This window comes from Charadrius vociferus, unplaced genomic scaffold (genome assembly GCF_000708025.1).
Source record: "Charadrius vociferus isolate BGI_N301 unplaced genomic scaffold, ASM70802v2 scaffold82, whole genome shotgun sequence".
NCBI lineage: Eukaryota > Metazoa > Chordata > Aves > Charadriiformes > Charadriidae > Charadrius > Charadrius vociferus.
This window is the reverse complement of record NW_009647401.1, coordinates 119,065-131,188: the sequence shown is the minus strand read 5'-3', so window position 1 is coordinate 131,188 and position 12,124 is coordinate 119,065. Positions and strand designations below refer to the sequence as shown.

At 41.2% G+C, this 12,124-nt stretch overlaps 1 protein-coding gene across 1 annotated transcript in view; it reads right to left on the bottom strand.

Moving 5' to 3' along the window:
- LOC104282075 (sodium/potassium-transporting ATPase subunit beta-1-interacting protein 2) overlaps positions 1–11,688 on the bottom strand; it is a 77,164-nt gene extending 65,476 nt beyond the window's left edge. Inside the window, exon 1 of the mRNA XM_009880142.1 lies at positions 11,491–11,688. Coding sequence (XP_009878444.1) covers positions 11,491–11,658 — 168 coding nt within the window. The 5' untranslated portion in view covers positions 11,659–11,688. The remainder of the gene's footprint in view (positions 1–11,490) is intronic.
- Positions 11,689–12,124: the final 436 nt, after the last annotated feature.

Genomic DNA, 12,124 nt, shown 5'->3' with positions numbered 1-12,124 from the left:
AATGATATCTGGGACAGTGATAGCTGATCTGGGGCAAACGCATGATGGGGACTGTAGCAAAAGTTACACTTTATGAATAATCATGTGACAGTTCTTAGGATGTGTCCTATCCAAGTATAAATGTACCAAGAAAGTCCAGAGCCCAAGCAGCCAGGTGAGTACACAGTTGCCACAGAAAGCTAGGTACTTTTTTTCTGGAAGGCAAAAGCCTTGTTACGCTGTCTGTGCTAGAAAATGGGGGAAAATTTAGAGAATTCATAATATAATATTGTTTTTATTTTACATACTCTAAACATAAGGGACATCTAAATGCTTCTTAGATTTCCATTTTCCCTAGGCATAGTTAGTATTTTTACTGGGGTAGTTAGCTCTACAAAAAGCATTTGACTTGTATTATTGAAATTTAGGAATCTATCATTGACCAGTACCTTCGAGACAAGTTCAGTTGCTGACATAGTTCATCTTTCTTGAATTTAACAGACCAGATTTTCTGAACCATGGTATTGTGACCAGAATTGTCGTGACTAAAGCTGCAAAAAAGGTAATTCTACGTTTTCATAGGTAACGCTGTACTTTTATGTGCTCAGTTAATCTTTTGCACAGGAAGCTATGCTCACAGCACACAAAAATGAAACATGAAGTATACTACATAAAGTATACTATGCAAGTTTTGACACAAATTTGAAAGCCTTACCTGGAAACCAGCCATAGTACTGGCCTTTTCTGCATTTTTGGGGAAAATACACTATTCTCCATAGCCAAGTAAGAAAGTTGGCTGTGTGTTTTATCACTCCTTCTCTTATATTCGAGAAAAAATTAGCTTAACTCATGAACTGAGGCCTCTTACTTCTGGAACTCGTGGTTCCCTATGGGGTGTGGAGCAAATTGGCAAAATAATAGCTGTCACATTTGTATATGGCAGAACAAGGCAGTACTGTAATATCAGCAAGAATACCAAGCATGGTGATACTAAGGTACATCTGTGCTATGGATGGGTTTTTTTATATTTCTAAGGAGAGGCATTAGTGTGTCTATTGTACCTTCAGAATCAGCCCAGGAATGGGGTTGGTGAACCTCACACTTGACTATGAATTTTCAGTATGAAGAGGGATTGCTTTTTGTTTAATTACATGCAGTAATGGAATATTTATGATTACAGAAGCTTGTGTTGTTTATTGTTATTGCTATTCTTAACATTATTCTTACATCTAAAGCACGTGTAATTTGGTTTCTGTACCATATAGATTCACTTGTAGAGAAGGAAAATTAAATGGATTAGGCTCTTTGTCCAGAATCTCTTCAAAGCATAAAAAAACCTGTAGAGGCTCACCAAAACTAGGTAAAAAGACCCCAGTCCAATGCTTCTGACCCGAGTACAGCCAGAAAGTGTTCACATGCAGGTCTTATACTATAACAGCGTCATGAAAATGGTAGCAGGACTGTGCTAGTACTGGAACTGAGGAATAATTTAAGTCCCAGCTATGGGAGGAAGCAAGTCGACAAGCCAGCATCGCCAGTCAGCACAGCACCACCAGCACCACATAGCCCCAGGATAGCCATGAGGCACTGAGCCTGGGGAACCATAATCTCATTGCTGTATCGTGTAACTATCTGCCCTACAGGGTCAGCTGGAATCAGAGTCCCCCGCGTGAAGGTACACATATGAGATGGTCAAACCAAATTCTCGGGAAACTTCCCTCAGGCTTCAAAGTAATGAGTCTAATGTTCAGCTCTTGGTTAACACAATTCTGATCCTGCCCCCAAAAAATCTCATTCACTATTCGCCTTCGCTAGTGCAAGAGGATCTGTGAGAGGCAGAACTGCTTCTTCCAGCCTCAGCTCATGCTGGTGCTGTTGCCTTTCATTCCGCCAGGGAAATAAACCTCTCAGAGGCAATCCTGTGTGCACTAGTCAGGTAACTCTATTTAAAACTGAATTCTCTCCACTGAGTCGGAGCAAACTTGTTTTCAGACAATTATCATATAACTTGGCTTTATATGAGCCCAGTTCATTAAGAAGGGAAGCTTTTAGGGAAATGAATGAGTACAATTCCACTGACAAAGCTCCTTGCTCATTAAAAGACCGTTTATGCTTTGATGTGTACAATTCGGTTTTCTGCAAGGAGCGGTGAAGAAATGCAGGTAAAATTTGATTGAAGCAACAACAGATAACACATGTAGGCATAAAGAAATATCTTCTTATAGTAATCCTTCAAAACACTAATGACATATGCTCTAACATTATTGTCAAACAGAGAAACAGCAATATACTGTGCTTTGAGGCAATGTCAAAGATGCCTGAACCTGATGTTGCTCCTCTGCTAACACGGCATGACAGTGTTATTAAATTAGCACTTTACAATGATTCATACCCTCTTCCCATTGTGCTGATTTTGCCCAGTCCTGCACTGAAAAACAGTCTTTCTAAAGTACCAATCTATATCATTAAGAATCAATTCTCTTTCAATCATTGTGTTGCCCTAGAAAGGAACTCCACCTTAATTAAATAATGTCATTTCCCCCCATTAGGTTCAAAGAGTCAAAACTTGATTACATGAGCTCTTGTCTCCTTTCTCACGTATAAATATTCTCACCACTACACAAGCACAGGAGGAGGCAGCCGACCTGCGGGGTACGTGCAGGAGCAAATGTGTGAGGAAGTGGTGGAGGCTGCTGTGAAAAGGCAGGTGGGGAAACAAAATTAGCAAGGGTGAATCTGAGCGAGGGCTTTTATGTGCAAGATGTGCTTTCTGCACAACTGAAGACCTTTGTGATGGCAAGAAAGGAAAATGGCATCAGGGTTAAGACAGACTGTATGCCACTCTTGGTCAGCAGAAAGGAATGGAGGAGTGGAAAATTAAGAATAGACTGCTAGTTTACTGCTACGTTTGGGGGTCAGATGTTTTGCAAGAGCTTTGGCTTTTTGCATTATCAGCAAGTAGATCAGATCTTTATCTTGTGTTTTGTTTTGTTTTGGTTTGGTTTGGTTTTTTTTAGCATATCACATTATAAGCATTTTGAGGGCAGGAATGGGATATGCTGGGTTATTAGTAGAACCCAAGGCCTGCATCAAGTGGTGACACTTCCTAAAAGGTATCATCCATCTGCACTCAGTGAAGACCTTTAATAGGGCACAAGTTCTTAGGGTGTTCCTGGCCTTGAAGCTTTGCAGCTCTGACAAAAGCACCTGCCTGTTTGCTTTTCAGCATTTCAACCTGGACAACCCGGGGCAAATTTATGATTTGTTTGATTCCACTCGTGCACATTTTGGGACCCACAGAAACATCCTTTTGCTGTTTGCCTTCTTTCTAATGACATTGGGAGTCAGGCAGCTTTTATTTTTCCTGTGTTCCTATGACTCTCTCCCTCTTCTCCCCTGCCTTTGATCTTTTGCCCCTCCTATCACGCAGTCTGTCCTGCTGATAGACCCACATGCTTTACACCCACTGCTCACTTCTTTTAGTCCTGCTCTGTCATTTGCTGGTGTCTCTGGAGGAACTGCTAGTCTTTTTCTCTGCACAGGTCTCACCAATGTCTTCCCACATAAAAAAAAAAAAAAAAAAGAAAAAAAATATAGAATGTACTTTTCCCTTACAGAGGGTTCATTTCCCTTTCCTGCTCTAAATGCTGGAGTTTTACAAGCTCTCTGTTCCTTTAACCTCTACTGTCCTGCTGATGCCCTCCTGATCTCTCACTCAATGAGTCACAGCTTCAGAGGAGCATCCTGCCCCTATATGTGCCACATCTTTTACTTGCTCCTGACCAACGCCTCAGTCTAGACTGAGCCCATCCAGAGGGCTACTGCAGAGAATTTCCACAGCTTGCTTTATCTCTCCATTTCCCCTCCTTAGTTTCTTCCAGTGAAATTCAACTACTGCATTCACCTGCAAGGCTCTCTGTGTCTTGTCCCGCATTGCTTGTCCCCTCCTGTCACTATAAGAGTGCACTGCTGATGAGCCACCAGCTTGCTGTCAGCCACTTAATAGATTACAAACTTTCATTCACTTTCCTCTTTTGCTGCCTTTTAGGAGAATTTTCGAGCAGACAATGCAAAGTTCACTCATTATTCCGGTTCATAACCCTTTTTAGGGCTTTTCTATCATGCCTACAAAAAAGCTGACACTGGTCAAACAGAAGGTGTACTGAAACTGCCAACTAGTATTCCCTCTCTGTTTTCCCATCTTTCCCCTCTTTTCTGTCCATACAGGCTGGCTGGCTTGTTTCGTACGTTGCAGGCTAGTTCTTTTGGACAGGAACTGCTGCTTTGCTTCGCAATCATACTGTCTTCAGCACTGTTGGGGGCTTTTAAGCGATATACTGTTAGAAACATATTTGAGCGTGTGGGTCTAAAGCACAAATAGACTCCACAGTAAAGAAATTCCTATGAGAGTGCATGATTACTCACTACCCCTGTCTCTCCACAAGGGCACGAGGCTATTTAATGTCACCTGTGCTCTGCTAACATTAAGGATTTTAAGAGTACCCTATTCTAATTATTATTAATCCTTAAGAGAAGCAGGGAACATTAATGCTATTCTACTGTTCTAAGTACTTAAATACACACATGGACCACCTTTCTGTAATATTTGATTACCTTGCAATGTTTAATGGAATTATCCTGGCAACATCTTTCTGAAATATTTAAGAACCATTGTTTGTATAGTACAGACAATAATTGGCATGAATTAAGCATCCTGCCAAAGGTCATACTGTAAGTCTGCAACAGAGCAGAGATTTTGAAGCTGGCGTCCTAACTGCATAGCTGTATTATTGCATCTTAATACCACAGTTATGCTTTGTGATGTTTTAAATCAATCTGACAGCATCAGAGCTTGAAAGGTATTATGCATGATGCAGACTTTGCAGAATCCCAAATAGTATACATTTACCGTAACTAGTACGGCTGGATAATTACATATTGCAAATTTTAAAGCATGAAATAATAATTTTAATGATTGCATGAAGCATATACTCAAGTATAAATACAGGAAGGAACAAAAAGGAATTACGACTAATATACAGCACATAAAAGTCGGTGGACAGGATCACTATGAAAATGGTCAATACTTTTATCTAACAGTTTACTTATGGTTTTATTTATTTGGTATGTAAATTACCATCAATAATGTAGATATAGTACATAAGAAATGCTTTTTCCCCACTCGTTTTACTGGAATAATATTACACAGTTCATCTTTTCGAGGGCTATATAACTAAAAACCAAATTGGCTAAGGTGATGCCTTCACATTAGTCTTATTCCCATAACTCGGGCACTTAGTTCCACTAAAATCAATAGACTTGTGAGTGTGTAAGTGAGGAGTAAAAGACAAGCATAATAAATACTTTTAATCCTGCGTTGGCAAATAGATATGTAATTCTGTCACACTTATCTCCAAGGCTGATCTTTTATTTGCATATTTTCAGAGTTTTGATCTACAAATGGATTTTAATTTGTCGACTTTTGCAAGAACAGCCTTGTGGGAGTGGGGGCAGGTCATGCATAATCAAAGAGTAAAACACAGGCAGAAGGAAGACGTAGAGAATCTGAGCTCCATTTCTCTATGAAATGCAATTACCATCATTGTAATTTCCTTGTACCACACAAAAGCCTGACCGTACTGGGTGCCATCCACATTTAGAGGCTTTTTGAGAGATCCAAGAGATCCCTATCTATGCAAATGATACAGTGTCTTATAAACCGAACATGAAAAATTCAGGCATGCATTCCTCTGTAGCACTTGAGAAGAGGCACAGAGATGAAAAGGCTTTCCCAAGGACATTGTGGTAAACCTGGAAGCAGAACCCACTGACCCGAACCACAGCTAAGGGCCTGAACTGAAAAGATTTCCACCTTCTGTTACCAGACAAGAGTTCAACAAAAAGTGCAAATGAAGAAAATTGTACGTAGGATACGTAGCAAGAATTAGACATTGATGGGTGTGGGTGCCTGTGAAACTGCGAGCTTGTGACCTTTTTTAAGCTATGTGACCAAAAAGCTGGGATGCATATACTATTTATACAGAGCCAATAACCACCTTAAGCACTGACGTTACATGCCAAGGTTAGCAGGGGTGTATACCCTGCACTGTGTCCCTCCCAGGCACTGCCCTCCCCATGGTGACGTGACAGCTATACCTCCTATACCTATTGTTTAGGGGTGGGTGGGTACTTTCATTCATCCTCCACTCTGTAAATATTATACAGAATACAACTTAAATTTTGCAAACCAGTAGCAAATCAAATCTCCATTAGTACTACTGACTTCATTCTTTACCTGGAACACTTCTCTCTGGAGATCAGTAATTTAAGTGTATCTATCCTTGATAACCCAGTAGTCCTGAAAATGAAATAGCTTCTCTGATCTAAGCAGCAAGAATCAATAACCATTAAGAACATAAGGACACTTTAATGTATGAAGCGTAGGTGTATCCAAGTCGTGCCATCACCAGACCAGTTCATTTTGGTAATGTGTAGGCACCAAGGACAGGAAGAGTTGTGGTCCTTGCAGAGCACATCGGATGGTCTAGGTGCTCAAGATGTCATAGCTCTGTAAATGGGACTTCCCTGGGAGACAAGATTCGAGTGGAGAATTTCACCCAGCGTGTGAGCACAGGCTGCGCTGAGGGTTAGCTTTGTGCAGCAAAACAAATGAATTGGCTGTGGCCAAAACTATGCATTTTTTCTCCACGTATCATCACAGCATTAGATATATTACTGTCGCTGTCAAAGTGCAGATTTAGCTGTGATATTCACTAAGAATTGGGGAGGGCAGGAAAGGGGGGATTTGTTTCATAGAAATACCTTCCCCACATGTTTTCCGAGACCCCAGGTTTTCTCACAAAGCAGAACAAATCACACCCGTAGCATTTCTGTTCAGTTCCATACAGCTGTGTGCTGCAGGTGGTACCCTAAAAATATGTTTTTTCAGTTTGCAGCACTGCAGGCTGCAAAGCTGCACTGAAGAATGAAATAGATTCCCCTCCCTCGCATTTGCCCTTCTTCACTCTGAACCCCTCTCTCTTTTCAACTTGCTGGAAGAAGATGGTAAGATGTAGACATAAAGAGATAGCGATGTGGCTCAGTCTCAAAAGAGCCAAATGGGACGTATTGATATGGAGCACAGAGTGAAAACTGACAAGCATGGTGCGCAGCGCAGAGATTTTGGTGGCATACCACTTCATAGAGGCAACTACCACAATAATTGAGTGAAAAATCAGTGGAAGTTTTTCAAAATAGATTTCCATAAACATGAAAAAAATCAGACAGTAGCTGAGCAAGAAGTAGTGTGCTGACATGGAAGTGGCTACAGGACAAACATAAATGTGCATCATATGGTCATTTTTTATATCTGTGATACAAGGACTGGTTTACTGATAGGCTCTGCAGAGGATGTAGTCTTCCACCGGGATCACCTGGAGCACTAAGTGCTCTGTGTCATGGGAAAAGGAGCGGTTGTGGCTGCTTTGCCGCCCCTATTATCACTTTGGGTTATTCCAGACCCTCTTTGCATACATAAATGCTAAATACCCAAATTGGGATAATCTTTGTTTTATCAGAGCATTTTCTTGCATAGATTAGTTCTAAATTTTTCCCCATTTTGAAGATTTTCTAAACCATGAGTATTCAGCTGGTCAAACTATAGAGACCACCAAACTGAATTTTCTGTTACTTCTTCAGCGTGTGCTAGACTAGCAATTTTGCCCAGTTGTTTGTCTATCCTGAGCAAAATTCCCTCCTCAGGAGAAGCTGACAAAATACCTGTGCATCATCACATATGTCTCTCTTTAGTCTCTAAGGCCGGTATTACAAAATGAACACGACGAACACAACCATTCTGCACACCAAGGACTGTCCTGACCTTTGGGATCATTTAACCTTCCAGTTGGTTTAATTTTGTTTAAACTTTGTTTAAGCAGTAGGGGAAATGAAAATTCTTCAAAATTTCCTTCTTAAAAACCTAAAATCTGTGTCGACTTGCACAAAATTAGCAGCAGCATTGGTATGGTTCACAATCTGGTGCTGTTTGCTTCCATGACATGTTGCTCTGGGGAGAGAAGGTCTCTTGTAGGCTATGCATATTCTGCACCTCCTCAGCAGAGTATCTGTCTGCAACTCTTGAACTATTCCACAGCCCACCTTGAGACTTGCTTTTTAGAAAGTATAAACCATGGGGGTTTTATAGCTTTTATCTTAGCTGTAATATTCTTTCCACTAAGTAATCCACAGCAAATATCACATCTATGTGAAGCCTAACCTTCTGTAGCTGGATTCCGTGTGAGCTTACTGGCAAGCTGTACAAAATACACTCAGTGTAATGTTTTCAAAGACTGATATAAGTGGTCCTCAGTGAAGCTGAATGTCTTTGTAACTTTTTATCTGTAGGCAGCAGAAAACATCCTTAAAAACATGCTGCAGTGCCACCAGTCCATGGAAGAGCCAAGATCAACATTAGCTTGATCATTGTCATGAACGTACAGAAATACAAATAGAAAGCAAACAATCAATTTGTAGGTTGAAATTTATAGTTTTATAGCTAAAATGCAAGATCCACTTAAGCGCCCGTAAAAGAAAATTTAAAGGAAAGATTTATTTCTTTCTACTAACTGGAGATAAACCTGATCTAAGGTTTGGGTTTGTTGGAAGCTCATTTGCTGAAACCCAGCTCTTCTAACTTTGTGTTATACGTCACTGAGCAGTACCAGGTAATTCCTTTTTCTCACCACATTTAATATGACAGTGAATTTATACTAGCATTTCTATTTGAAAAAGAACCGCATGCCCACAACTGGAAATGTGAAAATGATGTAAACAGCAAAGCTGCAAGCACCAGGTTTGGAAATTTGACCCGTACTTACACTGTGTAGCTCTTTACCTATGATAATCACATTTACAGTAACATGAATGGAAATATAAAAACAGGTGTAGTTGGCTACAGCTAGAGGATTACCCGGATTACCAATGGTTTGTTATTCTGAACCATTCCCATGACTTGCAAAGAATGACCTTATCTAGAAACACAGCTCTGTTCAGGCACAGGCACACAAAAAGTCTTGTTGCATCAGGAACAGATTTGAGCTTGAACGATATATTCCTTGAGTTTTTTGTTCATCACTTATTACGTACAAAAAAATAAGGCAGAAAAATAAGCCTGGACATCTCCTTTGGAGGGCTTGAGGGTAGGAATTTTCTACAGAGGGATCTCTACAGGCTGGATCGATGGGCCAAGGCCATTTGTATTCAACAAGGCCAAGTGCCAAGTCCTGCACTTGAGTCACAACAACCCCATGCAGAACTACAGGCTTGGGAAAAGTGGCCAGAAAGCTGCCTGGAGGAAAAGGACCTGGGGGTGCTGGTCAACAGCCGGCTGAATATGAGCCAGCAGTGTGCCCAGGTGACCAGGAAGGCCAATAGCATCCTGGCCTGTATCAAGAATAGAGTGGCCAGCAGGACTAGGGAAGTGATTGTCCCCCTGTACTCAGCACTGGTGAGGCCCCACGTCAAGTACCGTGTTCAGTTTTGGGCCTCTCACTACAAGGACAACATTGAGGTTGTTGGAGCGTGTCCAAAGAAGGGCAAAAAAGCTGGTGAAGGGTCTAGAACACAAGTCTTATGAGGAGCAGCTGAGGGAACTGGAGTTGTTTAGCCTGGAGAAGAGGAGGCTGAGGGGAGACCTTATCGCTCTCTACAACTACCTGAAAGGAGGTTGTAGAGAGGTGGGTGTCAGTCTCTTCTCCCAAGTAACAAGCGATAGGGTGAGAAGAAATGGCCTCATGTTGCACCAGGGAGGTTTAGATTGGATCTTACGAAAAATGTCTTCACCACAAGGGATATCAAGCATTGGAACAGGCTGCCCAGGGAAGTGGTTGATTCATCGTCCCCGGAGGTATTTAAAAGACATGTAGACGTGGTGCTTAGGGACATGGTTTAGTGGTGGACTCGACAGTGCTAGGATAAGTGCTAGGACTTGATGATCTTAGGGGTCTTTTCCAACTTGATTCAAGGATTCTAGGATTCTATGAGTTAAGCTTGAGTGATAACAATTGCTTGTAAATAAAATTGTAAAGTTATTTTAATCTTACTTATTTATTCATGCTGAATTTGTTTCACTTTTCTCTTTGTCTGTTTTGCACCAGCTGCAGCTTGTCAAAATTGCAGGTATGAACTATCTGGAGCAAGGTCTGCTTTTGTCTTACAGACCTATCTAGTGTCTGCCTTGCAACCTACTTGGTCAGTGTCCCTTTGGTCTGCTACAACATGCCAACCTGAGGTGCATGGAGAAGACCTGGAATGGCTCCACTGAAGGGATGTAACTGGGCCTTCAGGTGAATCAGCCGCCAATCTTTCACACATAGAGCCCATGCAGAGATGTATTGACAAAGAGATATACTGTGCCAAACTCACCTGGTACTTGGTCATTTACAACTAGGCTGGGGAATAGACAGATGGAAAAGCTGCTCGCTTTTTGGGTAGCTGAGGGCCACATTATGTATTATGGACTGTCCAACTGCCTTACATTAACTTCTGGATCTGACTAACTAGGTTTCCTCTCTCTTTTTGCCAGTATGGTCCCTCTTTGGACGAAACATTGGAATCTCTTGACCAAAAAATTTATATAGAAGGAGTCATGTACCCAGTCACTGGTCCAAATTTAGATGTATACTAACAGTTCTATTTGCAGTCATATGTATCTCCGCCTAAGCTTAAACATGTTTGTATCACTAGAGCAAACATAAAAATGCAGATTGCCATTCAATGTCAGTGTTTATGTCATCTTTTCACCAAGGTCAGAGACAACACAAGTCAAAAGTGTTAGTACAGGTAAATATGGTTGAAAAAACCTCTCAATTTCCCCCAAAACAATTTCCCCCAAAACAAGCTGTTTTCATTCCTTATGCATTTTCTGCAGTATAATGGTGGATTCTTATCCTCCTAAAAAGATCTAAGATTTCTGGTTTTGATTTTCACACAAGGACATTTTTACCTTTTGGGAAGAACCTTTCCCATTCAACTCAAATGCATATTGACTAATATGGCTAAAGACAAATTGATCAGTTTTGAGTCCTGTGAACTGATCACTGTATCTATTTTTACTGTTGAAAATTTCTCATTCATTTTGGCTTTTCTTTTATATTCAATTTGGCTTTCACAGCAATAGCTGTAACTTATTATGTCACAACTTACATCCTATAGTGTAATTTCAATGTGACCTGCTATGAATGATTTGCGGCACAGTCAATGGTCAAAATGAAGGTCAGGAAAACAGTGTGTGTCATGTTGGCAGTTTTCTCAGCAATAAACATGTATGTTGGAGTTTTTCGTGTACAGGTGACTTGAACTAGCTGCAAGACAACAAGAGTTTCATAACAAAACTAACACATCGAGCCAGGGGTTGTGAATGAACGCCACAATACTCCACTCCTCTGGTAATGACATTCTGCAAGAAGAAATCTAGAAAAGGTGGTGGAAGTGAAGCTGTCTATAAACACTTACTGCAAGGAAGATCTGAAGAGAACTGTGAGCCACTTCTATGTACTGATATTCAAGAAAACACCCCGAGACAGTGATATAACGATGATCCTCTGGTGCCCAGTCAGGGGCTGGGGTTACTGAGGTCACGGTGCAGCCCGGCCCATTCTCCATCCACCAAGAACGATGCATGGAGATATTAAAGGTCAGAATGAGATCTGTTTCCTGCAAAAGAACAAGTGAAGAATTAATGCGCTGGGATGGTACTCTGGTATCAAATGCCTCAGCAAGAGATTTCACAGGATGCATAAAGAAGCAAAGAGCAGCGATAAAACTGCACAGTCACATGAAAGTTAGTGGAGCTTGCCTGCAGCAAGCACAAGCAGCTGTGCCTTGGCAGGCAGAATTGCTTTGGAGCAGAAGAATAACCCTGAAAGCCAGGATCTGTTCCGAGACATTATGGTAGGCTAGACTATAGCAGTCATTTCTGTTACATTGCCCATTTTCCTGCAGAAACCACAAGAACTGATGCACGTGCACGTTTACACAGCAACTGTCCCCTGAACAGTTCCTAGAAATATGGCCCATATTTTGGTGGTCTGATGTACCAAATTATACAAGAGCCCATGGGAACCAAGACTTCATAGACTTTAATATG